This window comes from Pangasianodon hypophthalmus, chromosome 6 (genome assembly GCF_027358585.1).
Source record: "Pangasianodon hypophthalmus isolate fPanHyp1 chromosome 6, fPanHyp1.pri, whole genome shotgun sequence".
In the NCBI taxonomy this organism is placed as follows: domain Eukaryota; kingdom Metazoa; phylum Chordata; class Actinopteri; order Siluriformes; family Pangasiidae; genus Pangasianodon; species Pangasianodon hypophthalmus.
The window spans coordinates 13,048,734-13,067,927 of NC_069715.1; the positions used below are offsets into that span (position 1 = coordinate 13,048,734).

The 19,194-nt window shown below is 40.4% G+C and overlaps 1 protein-coding gene across 2 annotated transcripts in view; it reads right to left on the reverse strand.

Moving 5' to 3' along the window:
- Window positions 1-19,194, reverse strand: part of si:ch211-212o1.2 (uncharacterized protein LOC492735 homolog) — a 36,093-nt gene that overhangs the window by 9,896 nt on the left and 7,003 nt on the right. For both annotated transcript variants that reach the window (XM_026927394.3, XM_034305410.2), the window contains exons 2-3: window positions 6,807-6,926; window positions 4,293-4,384 (exon numbers count right to left, since the gene is read on the reverse strand). In XM_026927394.3, the coding sequence (XP_026783195.1) occupies window positions 4,293-4,384; window positions 6,807-6,926 (212 nt within the window). The remainder of the gene's footprint in view (window positions 1-4,292; window positions 4,385-6,806; window positions 6,927-19,194) is intronic.

The following is a 19,194-nucleotide window of genomic DNA, read 5'->3' on the forward strand; positions in this document are numbered from 1 at the left end:
AATGAAAGACAGCACGGGAAAGTAGTGCATGTGCAAAAAAGAAGGAAAAAAACACACACAAGCATGAAAGTAATTTATTTAGCCACACAAAAAGAAGGAATCGTTTGGTGCTGCAGTGCTACGGCGCTTCAGAGGCGAGAAGCAGGGGAGGGAACGTCATTATCATGTGGCCCGAACTCAATCATGGATGTATCTGAGGCCGCACGGCTGAACTCTGCTGGAGTGCAGGGATAGGGGGGAATATCTGCTGATATTTCGACAATTATATTCCCTCTCCTTCTGCTCATCCTCAGCCCGTACGCGAGATTAAACGTGTGATAAGCTCCAGGCGCATGTGTGTGTGTGTGGACTCTCCAGCACACCATGGCCACCTGGCGCTTCGCCGCCGCTAATCCCGCACCGTTTAACACCCTGCCTCGCCTTGGCCGCCTTCTGCCTAATCATGACTTCCATCACCGGATTGCCCTGGCAACGCAGTGGCTGATGGGAGCCTGGCCCCCCCTTACTTTTAACCCGACACCCACTGGAGCAATCCGTTTCATTTTGTCCGCCTCTCCCTCTCTTCCTCGTCACTCTTAAGAGCCTGTTTAATCATGCTCATTAGCAACTCTCCCTCAAGTTGATGCTTTTTTGGTTTGAACGCACGGTCAGAAAGCTGTATATAGCCGTCCGCTGAGTGTCGCCTTTAATGTGCCCGTTAAAGGGTCTTAGTTTGCTGTGCGCTGAAGGGGCCATAAATTCCCCTGTTCTTTTTGAAGTCTGCTCACTCCCAGGTGGCGGGTCCTAATTATCCTTGTCAGTGGAAGGATCCACGGTGGCTGCAGAGCCACAAGAAAGCCATTCTCCTTTCCTCCCTTTAGCCATGGCTTGGCAGATCGAGCCGTTTAGCAGCACAGACGGATGCTGATGAAAGCGCGGGGAGCGCAGACTCGCTGACCCGGGCCACAGGGGTGCTGCTGGACACACTGTTCAGATGGCCTGCTCTCCAGGACACAAAGATGCCTTGTCCTCAGATTCCCAGACACTGGGTCCCTATGACCATGTTTTTTTTTTTTAAAAAATTCAGCCATAAAGCTACAGACAGTGGCATTAAACAAATACGGCATTAAACTTTTAGTAATTTGTGTACATTACAACATATCCCGAGTTAGATATCTATCCGTGTGGCTTGGGTTTCTATCTAAATGCATCAGTGCTTACATCCAAGTCTCTTCTACATCCACTTCCCTTCTGTTTTTAATGACAATTCACCTCATGTGAACAATTTTAGTTAATGAAAGCCCTAACCCATGCTTAGGTTTGTTGGAGCAGGGAAATCAGACTCCAAACTAACAGGATAACTGCTGGGCACCGCTGCACTATCCCCAGCATGTAAAACACCACACCATGACGCTGACGGTTAAAAGTGTGCCAAAACGTTCATCTTAACAAAACTCACTACTTTACTGTAAATCTCTAATGGCGTACTATCGGGCATGTAGTGCACTACATAGGTTATATAGTGCCTTTCTGTTGTACCCTATGTAGTGAGCATACTGTATATAGTGAATAGGAAAATATAGATTTGATATAGATCCTAAATAAAAAATGGCAGATTTTGCACGGATTCCAGGTAACGTAAGAAATGTAAAGGAGAACTAAATACAAGCAACTAGGAGAAAAAAATACTGTGGGTAAATAAATAAATACAAGTTTTATGCTAAATTTGTGGTCTTGTCGCTGTGTTTTTGTTTTAAAAAAAAAAAAAAAAAAAAAAAAAAAAAAAGAGACAATTTCACTTGTGATATTTAATATGTGTCTGTGATATTTAATATGAAATATGACTGCACAGTGTTGCACTACTGTTAATGTATGTTCCGTCAGTGGGAGTTAATATTTATTTTTCAAATTATCATAACACTACATCACCTACACTTGGTTATTCAATTTATTAAATAAGCTGTCTAGTTTTTGCCACTTATAAAAAAGGAAAATGTTTGATTTTCTTTTAAATTGATGTTGTTAAGGAAAGTTAAATAACGCTAACATGTTATACTGTTTACTTTACATACCGGGTAGTTGATTACTTGGTTTTTAAATGCTTGAGGAGTTGGCTACAAAAATCACTAGAAATTCCCAAACTGGCTAACTCTGTGTATGCTCATTAATGTACTTGAGCTTTGCTAATGCACAAAATTATCCAAAGTAATAAGCAACGCTGGGGAATGGGGTCTGGGAGCTATACTACATGCACGACAGGGAATAAGCATGCCCTAATGCCACTCCCCACCTCCATCTGCGACACACTGCCCTCTGTCACCAGAAATACAAACGCTTGCCCAAATTCATCACTCCTACCTGTCCAGTACAAAAAGCAGGGGCCAGACACTTTTTAATTGGCCAGGCAGAGGGTGACCTTTTCTCTGATTGGGCAACTATGGTCTGCATTAATCTGACTCTCCTGGGTATTCCCGCCCCCCACTGGGTACAGCATGCGTGTGTGCGAGAGTTGTGGAGGTTACAACTTGGAGCTCCAAGAAACAGGAATGGAGGACACCCCCCTGGGAGGATGTGGCATTTTCCTTTATCCGGGCATAAGCCTAGTAAACCACAACAGACCAATAAAGCAAAGGCTGATATGAAAAATTAAACAGGGTCATTTGTTAAAATCAAACACACTAATATGCTAAGAGCCCACACTGTATATGTAATGAGTGAGCATGTCTGTGCCAGACTGCAGGGTAATCAGAGAAACCTGCTTATAATTGTGATATGGCTCTGGAAAGTGCCATTAAATTACAATATGTTACAGGAGATTCAAAAGCAAAACCATGTTTGCTGAACTGTTTGTTAAATATTAATGCCCGCTACTTAGAAGCTCTATTTTAAATCGCAAATCACGTTTAACTTTAACAGAAGTGGACAAATCAGTAGCCTGAGACGAGCATATTTCAGGGTTTTTATTCATAGTTGCCTGGTAGGTTTAACAACCATTAAAAAATCCTACTTTTTATTGACTTGTTGACAATACAAAGGTTTTCTCATTTGACATGTCATTATATTTAAGCCATCATATAACTCTTTCTTACTACACATTGCCACTTTGAGGTTAAACATGTTGAGAAAATAAAGACGCTAGCCATACTTGAATATTAGCTTTTACATATTATGAGGCCAGAACACCAAATCTGATAGCTGAAACATTGGATAAAAGCTTGCTGACTGTTTGCCGAGGTTCAAAAACATGATGTGCTACATTAGAAGAGAATAATAATTGTTAACTTCTTTGTTTCCCTTACTGTATTAAAGCATTTAACTCACTCTCTCACCATGTTATTATATTACATTAGCTACCAGTTTTTAGCGCAGTCAGTTTCTGAGCAACCAAAACATGGGACTTGGCAGCACTACGGAGCTTTTTATTAGGATTATTAGGATTTGTCCACATCTAATGTGCACCAAAACAACACTATATGGTAGGGGGGTAGTGATACATCGCGATGTAAAAATGTGTGATTCACATTGTGAAATCAGTGTTCTATTAATTATGCATCTAAAGCAATCGCACTGAACACCAGAGAGCACGCTTGTCACATAATCGCATTCTTCACAAATCATCTGCACTTGTGAAGTGACTGATAGCTCCGAATCGACCGACACGCATTATAGGTTGCATGTAGGGCTGGGCGATAGTGCTAAATAAATAAATATATAAAACTTTTTCAACTTTATGATTGATTCGCGATTACGATTTCAATTTTTTTGTTCTTACATAATGCAGTTGAAAAATTACGTAAATATTTTATTTATAAAGTTTTATTTAATAGAATAGACTTCGTAAAATGTAGATGCACAAAAATAGTAACAGCACCATCTACAGCAAACAATGGTTCTTTTAAATAAAGGAAATTTAAAGAGAGGAAATTTTATATATAAAAAAAAAAAAAACCAAAAAAAAAAAAAAAACACATTGCTATAGATGGTGCTATTATTATCTTTGCACAACTTAGTGAACCCTTCACTACTTGGGTAGTTTTCACACTGGGCACGTTTGCTGCATGCCGAGTGTAATTGCTCCTGTGCAGGGAACACTTGTGCAGCCAATGGTGTATGCCATATTGAAACTTGCAGGCCACATGCTATACTCTCATTTAGTGTCAATAATAATTCAAAAAGCCATAACCAAACTACCAGAAATCAAAGTAATGTAAAGTACTGAAGCTTTAGCAATTATTTCCATTACAAATCTTACAAGGCTCAGTAGTAGAACAGTTTTAGCCTCTCAGAGAGTCATTTCTGTATCACACGCTCACCTTCCCAATGATGGGGATGTCCACAGAGCCCCAGGTGTCAGCTCCCCAATGCACGACTCCAGAGGCAAAGTCTGCAGTCACGATACCGGCCACTGAGCCACGAGAAAGGAAAACAGACAGGAGTTATTATAGAACCTCAATCCTACTGAACTAAACGGTGTGTTCTTATGTCAAGGTCAAACTCAAATTGAAAGAGGGCTGTATTATGCTGAAATCTAGTGATGTAGAAAAATGACTACGCCAGAACTGTCACTTTAAAAAAAAAAAAAATTTAGTACTTTGCCTTTTCTGTGCAATTAAATTTAACTGAAAAACTACAAAGGTCTTACCAAGAAGCTTTCAAACAGAAAATAAATTTAAAACACCCACACTTATTGTGCTGTTGATAATGACAGAAAAATCTTCAGTTAAAAATAACCACAAGGCACCATGTTGGTTTACCAAAACCTGGACTTTATATAGCAATTATACAGCTGTACACAGCTCTGGGCAATGTTCTGCTGGGAAACCCTGCATCCTGGCATTCATGTGGCTGTTACTTTGACATGTACCACCTATATAAACATTGTTGCAGACCAAGTACACCTCTTCATGGCAACAGTATTCCCTAATGGCAGTGGCCTGCCACACTGTAAAAATTGCTCAGGAATGGAGGAACATGACAAAGAGTTCAAGGTGCTGACTTGGCCTGCGAATTCCCCAGATCTCAATCTGATTGAGCATCTGTGGGACGTGCTGGACAAACAAGACAGATCCATGGAGGCCCCAACTCGCAACTTACAGGACTTAAAGGATCTGCTGCTAATATCTTGGTGCCAGACACCACAGCACCCCTTCAGAGGTCTTGTGGTGTCCATGACTCGACAGGAGAGCTGTTTTGGGGGCACAAGTGAGAACCACACAATATTAGGCAGGTGGTTTTAATGTTATGGCTGATCGGTTTAGACTCACTCGCCATTAGGAACACTGTACACCTGCACATTCATGCAATTATTCGGCCAATCATGTGGCAGCAGCACAATGCATTTCAGAAACTGCTGATCTCCTGGGATCACACACAACAGTCTCTTTGGTTTACAAAAAGTGGTGCAAAAAACAAAAAACAAAAAACACCCAGCGAGTGGCATTTCTGCAGGTAGAAATGCAATGCTTATCCATTCTTCACCTGCAAAGTTTCAGTGAGCCCCACGGTAGCCTCAAATTCCTGTTCTTGGCTGTGGAACATGATGTAGTCTTCTGCCGTTGTAGCCCACCTGCCTCAAGGTTTGATGTGTTGTGCGTTCTGAAATGCTTTTCTGCTCACCATGGATGTAAAGAGTGGTTATTTGAGTTACCATGGACATCTTGTCAGCTTGGCCATTCACCTCCCACATCTCTCTTCAAAAAGGGATCTCTGCCCCCAGAAATGCCTCTCACTGGTTGATTTTTTTGGTTGTTTGTTTTTGCGACATTGTGTTTCTGAAACCAGCTCCAAATGCCACCAACAAGGCACTGAGATCACATTTTTCCCCATTCGGATGTTGGATTTGAACATTACCTGAAGCTCTTGACATATATCTACATGATTTTATGCACTGTGCTACTGCCACATGATTGGATAATGTTCCTAATAAAGCGGTCAGTGTCTTATGTCACATAGCTAGGGTGGAGTGGGAATTGGCAAATGATCAAATTGGAAAAAAGTGGGGTAAAAATCCAAAGGTGACTTAAGGACACATGTATGAAGACCCAGGATTGGGCAGTTTCATTCTCTCATGAGGAAATACTAATAATGAAATCAGGCAGTAATACAGCACAGTGGCCCGGTTCAGGATTTATACTGCAGCAGCTGGATAATATTTCTGTATACACAGTGATGTTAAAATCCCTCTAGCCCAGAACATCCACTGTAACATTTGCTCTTTGTTCCTTTACCCACTACAATTTTAATGGTTTAGGCTACAGTTTTAATTGAAGAAAAAAAAACAAAAAACAGTTGTGGAGCTTGAGTTAAGTAATTGTTTAAATTTATTGAAATCATTTATATCTGTTAATATCTGTATGTATTTATGTGTCAAAGAAGTGAGAAAACATTTCACAGTTTGGTCCACATAGAGCACAGTTGTGCTAATTGTGTAAAAGGTTTTGAAAATGTGAACTGAGTGAAAAAAAAAGCCTGTTAATTCATTAAAAAAAAAAAAAAAATCATTGTGCCCAAACCTTTGGCTATTTGACAAAATAGCCATGAAAATGTACTTGATATGAATTTATATGTTGATTTTGTTCAGTTCATTAAAATACTGGATGTTTATGATCAAAACTGCACTTTTCTTTTTTTTTTAAAAAAAGCATCTACGAACAAGTGTAACTAAAGACATTATGCAATACTAAATTCATGTAAATATAAGCGTCTTGAAAGATGCAACACATTTGGACTAATCTAGATGATTAAGGCATTTAACATGTTCAGACTGTAAACTGTATCGCTCAATTATTACACACAATGCCAAGATAAATACAGGGCTAGCAGCTTACCAATGCCAAAGATGATTCTGTAGATGGGCACTCCGGAGAAGTTGATGAGGAGGAAGAAGAAGTTGACAGCGAAGAGCGAGAGGCACAAGATTACACAGACCCACTCCTGTAGCCTTTTTCCTATAAAATAGCACACGTACAGTTCCCATTAGAGCATATACTATGGAAAGACAAAGCACATATGGACATGGTAGTGATTGGTTAAAAAAAAAAAAAAAATTACTAAAATTATGCAGTTTAATTATAATTTACATGCCCATTATTTGTAACTGTACTAATAATTTAACAGAAATCAAAAGTAATGTGTAGTGGCAGTGTCACTGTGAAATGTAGGTTATCATCATCTGAGTTCCAGATGGCAGCAAACATCAGTCAGAACTTGGTGAGTGGCTGAAAGTAGTTGGCCACATCAGGACATGTTGTAAAGTGAAGCTGATTTATCATGATATTTGCTAGCATTAAATGCATGGGTTCAGACTGGAAGACCACGGCAGAGCCAGACCACCATAAATATAACTCCATCACCAGGACCTTTTCAGAAAACCTGGAAGAACTGACCTGAAACTCTTTGGCTACCTCCGCTGCCAATCCTAACATGTTTCTCATAACTTTATCATGCACGTTGGCTATCATTCCTCCACCCACCCCCCCTTAAAGGACCAAAAGTAATTAGACAATTGGCTGCTCAGCTGTTCCATGGCCACGTGTTATTCCCCCATTATTTCACCTACAAGTAAGCAGATAAGAGCGTTTTTTGCAAATGTGACATCTGTTGCTGTTAACTCTTAATATGAAGTTCAAAGAGCTGAGCGAAGCAAGCAATCATTAGGCTGAAAAACCAAAGCAAACTCATCAGAGAGATAGCAAAAACTTTAGGTGTGGTCATTCCTAAAAATAAAGAAAGTACTGGTGAGCTCAGGAATACCAAAAGGCCCAAAAGACCACAGAAAAAAAGTGGGGTAGATGACAGAAGAATTCTTTCACTGGTGAAGAAAAAACCCATTCAAAACATTTCGCCAGATCGAGAACACCATCCAGCAGGGTAGGCATATCTGTGTCAAAATCAACAATCAGGAAGAGCCTTCAACAGAGTAAATACAAAGGGTTTACCACAAGATGTAAACTACTGGTAAGCCTCAAAAACAAGAAGACCAGATTAGAGTTTGCTTTAAAAAAAAAATCTAAAAAGTCTGTACAGTTCTGGAACATCATCTTAGGGACAGATAAGACAAAGTTCAACTTATGCCAGAAAGATGGGAAGAAGAGAATTTAGACAAGGGAAGGAAGGCACTTCTCATGATCCATCTCATGGTGTGGGTACGTATGGCTGCCAATGGAACTGGTTCCCTTGTTTTTACTGATGATGTGACTGCTGACAAACAACAGGATGAATTCTAAGGAGTATAAGACCATATTATCTGCTCAGATTCAGTCAAATGCTTCAAAACCCATTGGATGGTGTCTCATAGTGCAGACAGACAATGACCCAAAGAATATTTCCAAATCAACCCATGATTTTTAACGCAAAGAAGTGGAAGGTTCTGCAGTGGCCAGGTCATTCTCCCGACCTAAATCCAACAGAGCATGCCTTTCACAAGAAAAAGAAGGCAAAAGAACCAAGAACAAGCAGGAACTGAAGACAGCTGCATCACCATGGAAGAAACCCAGCATCTAGTGATGTCTGTGTGTTCCAAACAACATACAATCATTGACTGCAAATGATTTGCAACCAAATATTAAATATAAGAATGTAATTTATGATTATGTTAGTTTATCCAATTACTTTTGGTCGCTTAATAAAGGGAGCAGGTTTGTCCATATATAAAAAGTGCTGTAATGATTTCTACACCAATTACCCAATTTGGACGTACGCTCAAATTAAAATTCTGCTCATTATTTAATTGTTCATCACCAATACATTGTCATAGACAGCTAAAAACAAAAGTTTGCCAAATATTTATGAAGATGATTGTATATACAAGGATGTGCAAAGACAGTTTTATACAACTAATTTATAAGTATAAGTTTTATACAAAGAATTCATAAAGCATACATTTTTCCTTTTAAGACCTACTCTGAGCCCTTTTGAAGAAAACATCCGTGAAAAGGTTAAAAACCTGAGAGTTATTTTTGATCCTGAATTAAAATTTGACAAACAAATTAACTCTGTAGTCAGAGGCAGTTTTTTGCAGCTTAAGGGGCTTCACAAGCTGAAAAGTTTTAATGATTTAGAGGTTGTTATTCATGCATTCATTTCAACCAGGCTGGATTACTGTAACGCTCTTTAAGCTGGAATTAACCAGTCTTCACTATCGCGTTTACAATTAGTACAGAATGCTGCTGCTCGCTTTTTGACAGGGACAAAAAAGAGAGATCATATTACCCCTTTGTTAGTTTCACTTCACTGGTTACCTGTTAAATTCAGAGTTGATTTTAAGGTTCTAGCTTTTGTATTTAAAGCGCTTCATGGTCTTGCCCCTATTTACATTTCAGATCTTTCTCCATTTTTATTCTCTTGTGAGAACGCTTAGATCATCCTCTCAGAAGTTACTGATTCTCCCAAAATCTCGTTTAAAATCTAAACAGAACAGGGCCTTTTCAGTTCTGGGTCCTATGCTCTGGAACTCTTTGCCTTTATCCATCAGATCATCCTCTACATTATCTTCTTTTAAATCATCTCTTAAAACATATCTTTTTTCTCAGGCTTTTGCATAACTTGAAAACACTTTGTTTCTGTTTGTTTTTTGTTTGGTGATGTTTTGCATTGTATTATTTAATGATTTTAAATTTTCTCTGTTTTAATGCTTTTGTTAGTTGATATTTCTGATGTTTTGGCTTTGCAGCACCTTGGTCAGCACTCGCTGCTTTTAAGGTGCTATATAAATTAATAAACTTGAAACTTTTATTTTCACCACTGGCTCGTGTGTTTTTAAATGGTCAATACACTAAAACAGTGATTTGTAGACTAGTTTATCCTACCATGAACAAACCGTAACACGCCGATTCACCATGCTGCTGTGCTTATGCTAGCTGCTACATCACCTCGGTTATTTGATGTCACAGTAACATTCATTTCAGTGTGATGGAAATGCAAACCAACAACCCGTCTAGGTACCATATACGGTAGTTCTTGCTCTGGACGGTTCCAGAACTCTCTTTAGTATCTTAAAAGGTTCAATAACCTTGGCGGAATTGTGCACCTGATATTGCCCATTTGAGAGAGAGAGAGAGAGAGAGAGAGAGAGAGAGAATGATTAAAGTGCTACTACATTATTCACTCTGTCCAGCCCTGGCCACCAGACATCAACCCCATCTCTTCATCCTGCACACCTTCTGCATTTTCATTAGTTTGCATATTCAGTCATTAATGACAGAAAACTATTTTTTCTTCTCTCACCACTCTTTCTTTCGTCTTCTCTCTCTTCTAAAGTGGCACAGTGGAGTCAGCTCTTCTGAAAATTTAATGCCATTAGAGACTCCGCCATGAGAGGACGCAGAGCTCGAGCAGGTTGAGAAGAGGATATTGATGACTGTTATTTATAGAATTTCAGCGAGCTGGCTTACACTGAGCACCCAACCCATAGACCAGGCTACAGCTATTACACACACTTAACATATCAGTACACACACACACACTTGACCACACAACATCTACGATCACCTTAGAACAATGTTTCCCATAAGCCTTTAGAACCCAATACTGAAGCAGGTGTCCCTCACTGTGTGCAGTTATTACATGTTAATAGTCTTCCATGTAGCACCTGTTTCAGACGAACACCTGACACCTGAGTAAACGCTCATCTCAGCTGACCCTGACTGAGCTGATGGTGCTGCTGTGTGTCCTCCTTATGCTAAAAAGTGAAACAAACCTTGATCAGTACTGAGCTGAGAAGAAACCAAGTGTGAGTTAGCTAGGGAGCGCAAAGCTGACATAGGCATCTTCACAAATCTCAGTCCATGTTTCACTCTGTACACAACTACACCCTCTCCGTTATCGCTGTAAGGGGGAGCACAAAAAAGGTCCAACAAGGTTTGCATCATGTCTTTGTCCTAAAGGAGACCTCATATCACCAAAATGGCTGTTTTACAGGAGAAGAAAAAAAACAAACAAACATTCTTACCATTAGCAAGCATAATCATCAAAGCTTGAAAATCTATTTTTACACAGAGCTATTTTACACAGAGAAAATGGAACACTTCCATTTTTATTAGAGCTATACTGGTTTCACAGATTATCGTGGAATTTAAAGGGTTCAACTTGACAATTCTAGTGGTTCATGCCACCATAATTACAGTTAAGTCATGTCAGACATGTGCATGGCCTGAAAAGTCTGTTCTGGAGAAGTGGACAAATTACACCTGACTAGGGGCGGATGGTATAAATGGGCCAGCAGAGATAAGCCACTTATCTCTTTCAAAGAAAAAAAGGTTTTGTGATTTTTTTGGCATCCACATCAGATTATTTTTTGTTAAAATAATGTCTTAATGTGGGTTATTTTGGACTTTTGTGGAATGAAGCACAGCAGCACCACCAACGGTCCAAAGAAAAGAGCACAAAATGTTATGAAGAAGTAAAGCTTTGCCTGGTTTCTTTCTAGTCCAGATTCATGCAGCCTATCAGTGACAGTCGTGTCAGCATCTGTAGCACATCATCACCACCTCAGATAACAGCTCATCCACATGCACACAATGTGACACTGACACCAAAAACAGCAATCAGGAATAACCAAGTATAAATAAATAAGTTAATGAGAAGTTCGTGATGCCCATGAGAATATACACTTATATGGCCAAAATATGCGGACACCTGACCATCACACCCATATGTGGTTCTGCCCCAAACTGTTGCCACAATGTTGGAACACACACAATTGTACAGTGTTTTTGTATGCTGTAGCATTACAATTTCCCTTCACTGAAACCTGATCCAGCATGACAATACTCCTGTGCACAAAGTGACATCCATGGTTTGCCAAGATTGGAGTGGAAGAACTCAAGTGTCCTACAGAAAGCCCTGACCTCAACCCCACTGAACACCTTTGGGATGCACTGGAACGCCAACTGTGTCCCAGGCATCCTCACCCGACATCAGTGCCTGACCTCACTAATGCTTTTGTGGGTGAATGAGCAAATCCTCACAGCCACGCTCCAAAATCTAGTAGAAAGCCTTCCGAGAAAAGTGGAGGTTAATATAACAGCAAAAAGGGACTAAATCTTGAACGGGATTTTCAACAAGTACATATGGGTGTGAAGGTCAGGTGTCCACATACTTTTGGCCATATAGTGTAGCTAGGATATGCTCGACAACTAGTTAGCTAAATAAAGTTAGCTGTGTAAATTCTGATGTTTCAGTAGTGTCTCTGGGTATAGGAGGTTTAACTGATAGATTTTATATCCAATTTACTTGCAAGACTTTATTTGAATGTAATTTTGTGATTTCTATTAAATGTAAAGGGCATCTGTCGTTTAAAAAGAAAAGTTCTCAAGTTTCCCACCCAAGCATCATTATTATTATTCTAAAACACCCTGCAGACTGCCCAAGCACAATATCACATCTGTTCAGTTTGGCCAATCGATGCTCACGGGGGGACTACTCCAAGAAAAAGAGCTGATGAGATTCAACACTATCCATGACACCCTCCTCTGCCACGCGGCAAATTATTCAGAGACAGAAAAACGAAACGAGAGAGCCATTTAGCCGCGCTCGCACTTGCCATCCGTCTCCTGCATACACGCACACACAAACACATGAACATGTGCAGCAGTGGGGGCCGCTGTCAGGTGATCAGCATCAGTCGTTGGATCCTTGTGCTCCCCGGCGAGGGCAGAAACTAGGCCAGGCCTCAGCAGAGACGGCATCGCCGCCATGGCCCTGGCCGCGGGAGCTGAGCCTCACGCTCATTAATACACTCCTGACAACGATGTGCTCGCCAGCAAACCCCTGCGACGATCGCTCACACCCATGGCCCCCTTCGCTGCTCGCTGGCATGGGGAATTAACCTGGGAGGGGTGAAGTGAGGCAGGAGGATGAGGAGGAGGGGGGTGCTAATAGGCTGAAATTAATCAACAATGCCTGATTCGACACAGAGGGGTGGCTTGAGTGCCAAACAACACCCTGTAAATGCTAATGGTGTTCCTGCTCACTCTCTCACCCACTTAACATCTGCAGCCTTCTACAGCAGATTGAAACATGGCCTCCTCCTTCATCCGATGCATACTGAGAAAAAAAAAAAGACTCCCTTATGTCTCTTCTGTTAAAGGAACCAACCTTTCACATATAGTGAGACTATTCCAGCTATTGTGTGATAGGGAAGAGCTAGCTAGTGGGTGGTAACTGGCAAAAAAAAAAAATTTGCTGGGAAAAAGGGATGGAATGGTTGATCGGCTATGGCCTAACATGTGATCAGCAATCTGGCCAATACAGCGAGTCAAACAATAACATAAAGGGTGAGTCAAATTTTGCTATGTGCACTGAAGGGAAAATGGAAAACATCTCTCTGAAACCAAGCCAAGGCTATTTGAAAAGTTTGCAGAACCAACATTAAAAAGTTTGTAGCGATGAATATTAAACACCACTAATACAATACAACATTTAAGAATACATCATGCAATTGAGCATAGTAAGTATCGAAAGCTTTCAGAACCAGTGAAAATGGCTAGCACAAGACCAGCAGTAAGCCAGTGACTACACTTGACAGTAGCGGACGAAAGCTTAAGGAAATATGACCAATGTGAAGGAATTTATTGAGCTAGGTAACAAGCCATTGTGGGTGTGAGGTTCTGTTGCTTAATATCTCACTTGAAACTGTGCTATGTACTTCTGTAAATACTTTTCATGTGTTTCCCTTCCCGAGAACGATCCAAACAGTTACACCCACATAGTGATACTTACTAGTGATATACAGAGTGAGTATCATGTCAGTGTTAACCTTAACAGCCCAGTGGATCCACTGGATTCAGTAAGCCCTGAAAAAGTAAGCCTAGATGTTTAACAAGAAATGTCATGTTTTATTGTGCTGTCATGTGAGACTGTAGTTTGCAGTAAAGACGTTTAAGGCTTGTAGCTTTTGGTCTTGAAAGCAATTGCTCTGATTGACAATAAACACAAATTGTCTTTGCCCGAGTAGATAAGTGTTGAACTTTGTTTTATAAATTACATACACTTGGGTTAAATACATACTGAAGAAATTCTGATTTACAACTACACTCCTTTCTGTACCTGTAGATTATTTTAAATTCTGAAAAATTGCACCTGCTTGCCAAAAGAATAAAACAATCTTTGAGCTTGTGTAGTGCCGTCCTGCTTTGGGCGTGTGCTGTGAGTTTCTCAGCTGTCACGCCAGCAGAAGTCAACGAGTGTGAAAAGGGAGGTGTTCTTTGAACAGTGTCGAGATGTGTGTCTGGCACTGTCTCTGTCCCGAGCCAACAAAGGACGCCTTTCTCCTGATGGAGTGCTGGTGGCCCGCGTTCTCGGCACAGCCGTGCCTCTGAAAGAGCAGCTCTTACCTCCTCCGGAGAGGTGGAACAATAGGCGCCTCAAAGGCCCAGAATAGCAGCCTTCAAGCCTGCCAACATGCCATAAATGAGCCGTTCTCTCACCACTTCACCTCCTTGGAAATGGCAGGACATCTACATGTGGGCAAAAAGAAATGCTGTGGATTGGGGTGCAGAAAACGTGAAGCATTTGTGGAAAAGACAGACACATGCATTTCCCCTGGCCAGATCTCATTAGGCCTGTCTTCAGATGGGACTTGGGTGGGGACACAGAGAAAGTGGGTCAGGAAGAGATGCTGAAGTGTGTGTGTGTGTGTGTGTGTGTGAGTGTGAGTGTGAGAGTGTGAGTGTGAGAGAGAGAGAGAGAGAGAGGAGAGAGAGAGAGAGAGAGAGATTCACAAAAAAGGGAGGGAAGTAAGAATTCCCCTGATTAACACAAATGGATCAGTCACATGCCCTGATGCTTTCATCTGATCTCAGTGGACAACTCAACCTGGGACGTACGCACAGACATGGTGTGTGTCTGCTGTATAAATTTTGAATGTTACCTGATCTTCTAAACAAAAGGGAGCCTGGTCTGTGTGGAAAGACAGTCTCAATGACAAGATTCCAGAAAAATGGCAGGGTTTGTCGTAGTGTGCAGTGTGCACAGGACTCAACACTGCACAACTGTCATCTTACCACAGAGAACATACTCTGGGAGAAACAGAGACATGGATCGAGTTGAAGTGCAAATCAAACCATTTTTCCACTGTACAAAAAATAATCACAACCAGAAAACGTGCTTTTTTTAAATGTGCTTTTTCTTTCTTTTCCTTTTTTTTGTTTGCATTCAGAGTACTTGAGGTGGAGTTAATACAAGTGTTTGCTGTTCCAGTTAAGCATACTGCATCACACACCATAAACACAGACAAACACCCAGAAAAACAAATATTCATTCATCCATTCATTCATTTTCAGTGACCACTTTGTCATGATCAGGGTCATGGTGGATCTGGAGCATACAGCAGTAACACTGGGAGCAATGCAGGAGAATTCAACCAAACAAACAAATAAATAAACACTTTAAAAAAAAATATCAATGCCAGTAAATGTTAGTGTCACTTTTATAAGCATTTTCATAAGCAGGAAAAAGAACATAAACTGGAGAATACTCATTTAATGACACTGACCATAAGTAAACTAAGACTGTATTTTTACAAAAAAATGTGTCCAATCAATCCAAATTGAAAATATGAAGCATTCATTCATTCATCTTCATTAACCTTCATTAACCCCTGTATACCTGCTCATTCATCCAATTATTCATTCAGCCCATCATGTGGCAGCAGCACAGTGCATACAATCATGCACATACAGATCAAGAGCTTCAGTTAATGTTGGCATGATTGTTGTTGCCAGAGAAGCTGGTTTGAGCATTTCAGATACTGCTGATCTCCTTGGATTTTCACCTAACATTCTCTAGAGTTTATACAAAATGGGGGTGGAAAAACAAAAATGTCCAGCGAGCAGCAGTTCTAAAGATGGAAACCCCTTGTTGATGAGAGAGCTCAGAGGAGAATGGCAAGAGTGGTCCGAGTAGACACGAAGGCGACAGTAACTCAAATTACCACTCTTAACATTTGTGGTGAGCAGAAAAGCATCTCAGAATGCACAACATGTCAAAACCTATGGTGAATGGACTACAACAGAAGAGCACATCAGGTTCGACTCCTGTCAGCCAAAAACAGGAATCTGAGGCTACAGTGGCCTCAAGCTCACTGAAGTTGAAGAGAAACATCGCCTGGTCTTTTCCTTCTTCAACTGACCAGTTTCAGTGAACCTGTGCCCACTGCAGCCGCAGCTTCCTGTCCACTGCAGCCGCAGCTTCCTGTCCACTGCAGCCGCAGCTTCCTGTCCACTGCAGCCCCAGCTTCCTGTCCACTGCAGCCGCAGCTTCCTGTCCACTGCAGCCGCAGCTTCCTGTCCACCGCAGCCGCAGCTTCCTGCTGATTGGAAATTGCATGAACAAGCAGGTGTAAAGGTGTTGCTAATAAAGCCGACGGTGTATGTAGTCACAAAAAGTTTAACACCACTGACCAAAAATAATGAATAAAATATGAACATACCTTGAATAAATCTTGTTTCCGTGACATGGTAAGTTTAACCAGCTACACGGTCAATTGGGATTTAATAAACACGTGCAATTATGTGTGATTCAACCTCACAGAGATTAGTGCTTTTTTAACATCCTCCAAGTCTAGAACTGGACAAAATTGACATTTTTTACATGATTTTTAAAAAAAATTATTTTTAATAAATTTCTAATTCTGAAGCTAAAATGAGGATTGTTTCAGCTCTCTCACCGGTTGCTGAAAAAGAACTAAAAGTTCCATTGGTTTTCTATTTAAAATGAAGTGCCTTGAAACATGCAGCATTATTCAATGTGTTGACGTAATGTCCACTGAAACGAAAAGTCAAGGCGGGAGATATCTAGTGGCACCTCCCCCTTTTTAAATAGCCAATAGTGTTTAGCTTATCTCACAGCCTGGGCTAAGCTGATATCATTTACCTTGCTCAACAGCAACAACTTCGGCAAGGTGATATTAATAATGTTAGGGGCGGGACACTTTAGATGCTAGAGAGCATTTCACTGGACAGAAAATCTAATGAGAAGTTGAAGTGCAAAATGATGTCATCAAATATGTTGATCTGTATTGGTGGTAGAGACAGACTGTAAATTTTGAATGTGTATACCTTATGCATATACCTTGCATACATATTTGGAGCACACTAGACAATAGATAACCTTAAGGCTAACATATTCATACTAAACGTCACAAATAAAAAAAAAATTTTATTTGAATTTGTTGTACAAAATTTTTCATTAATGAAGTGACTGACCCTAATGAAGGCCATGATCTACTGGCTAGAAAGTAACTGGTGCTCCCAAGACGCAGATAAAACTCTCAGCAGTGACAGTGTGTCTTTTAGTCAAACGTGCATTCCTTTGACTGTGCCTCCAGCTTGTTTTCCTCTTTTAAAGAGCAGAATTTCTGACCATCGGAATCGAGTTTGTATCTGAGATAATGTGATGTGATGGGAATGTGTGATTAAAAATGAACGGTGGAGTGGATTTTTAAATATTAAAAAAAAATCACAGTGGGGCCACTTCACTGAGAACTTGGTACTAAATACAGAGTTGATTGAAGAACGCACAGGGAGTAAAAAGCTCAGAAATGAAATTCAGATAATAGTAATTATACAGGTTTCCTACAGCCACCATCCCCAACTGTCACAAAGTCACCTGAAGTTCCTGGAAAAGCGAATACAGCGCTCCATCTAATATTAATAACAGAGCGTGTGGTTTCGGGCCTAATGTGTTTAGCTGTCTTGGCTTGTCTGTGTGTGCGTGCACTTGTGTATATTGGATCTTTTTTTATGAACACAAACTCTTGCAAGTACGTACAGATTGATATCCTGACTGATGTGCTTGTGACTTTAAATGAATGAGTAATGATGTGCATAGGTTTGAAATCTTAATGTATTTGGCTTCCCTGGTGTGTGTGTATAATCGCCTTTGTTTTCAAAGTCTGATTTACAAAGTCTTACATTTACATTTTTAATTCACCTCTTTTTCAATGTTAAGTAATTTATTTTTATAGACATTAAATAAACCTGAGTTTTTTCTGTAACATTACTGTTTGCTGGCAGGTTGTTAGCAAACCTATATAGTCCCCTCCGAAAGTATTGGGAAAAAACAATTCTAAAGTTTTTTGCTATATTCTGAAGAAATTTGGATTTCAGATCAAAATATGAACATGGGACGATAGATCAGAAGTTCAGCTTTCATTTCCTGATCTAGATGTGTTAAACAACATATAACACGGCACCTTTTGTTTGAACCCACCAATTTTTCAAGTCAGAAATATTGGAACATGTGACTGACAAGTGTTTCTTGTTGCCCAGGTGTGCCCTGTTAGATTGATAGTTTAAACAATTAATAGCTCTGAATGTCTAGTCTTGGTTTGAGCCCAGGGTTTCACCTGTGAAGACAGCATTTGTTGTTAAAAAGGATAAACCAACATAAAGACCAGAGAGCTGTCTACAGGAGAAAAACAAGCCATTTTGAAGTTGAGAAAACAGGAAAAACTGATCAGAGCCACTGCACAAGCATTGGGCCTAGCCAATACAACAAAATGGAATGTCCTGAAAAAGAAAGAAACCACTGGTATACTAATATCCAGACACCGAACAGGTCGGCCAAGTAAAACAACAGCAGCTGATGACAGAAACGTTGTGAGAGCTGTAAAGAAAACCCCAAAAACAACAGTCAGTGATATCACTGGCAACCTATTCAGGGCAGGGGCGAAGGTATCACAACCCACCTTTCGAAGAAATATAGAGGCCCTACCACAAGATGCAAACCACTCATTAGCAGTCGGAATCGGAAGACCAGATTGGAATTCGCAAAGAAATACAGAGATGAACCGCAAAAGTTCTGGCACCAAGATTATCCTCTACCAAACTGATGGAAAAACCAAAGTGTGGAGAAAGAAAGGATCTGCTCATGATCCAAAACATACAAGCTCATCAGTCAAGCACGGTGGAAGTACACTGTATGGCTGCTTCCGAAAAAGGCTCACTAATCTTCATTGATGATGTAACTCATGATGGTAGCAGCAGAGTGAATTCAGAAGTCTACAGAAATATTCTGTCTACCCATTTACAGAGAAATGCATCCAATCTAATTGGGAGGAATTTCATCATGCAGCGAGACAATGAACCAAAACACACTCCCAACACAACAAAGGATTTCATCAGGGCAAAAAAATGGAAGGTTTTAGACTGGCCAAGTCAATCACCAGACCTTAATCCAACTGAGCACGCATTTCACCTCCTGAAGAAAAGACTG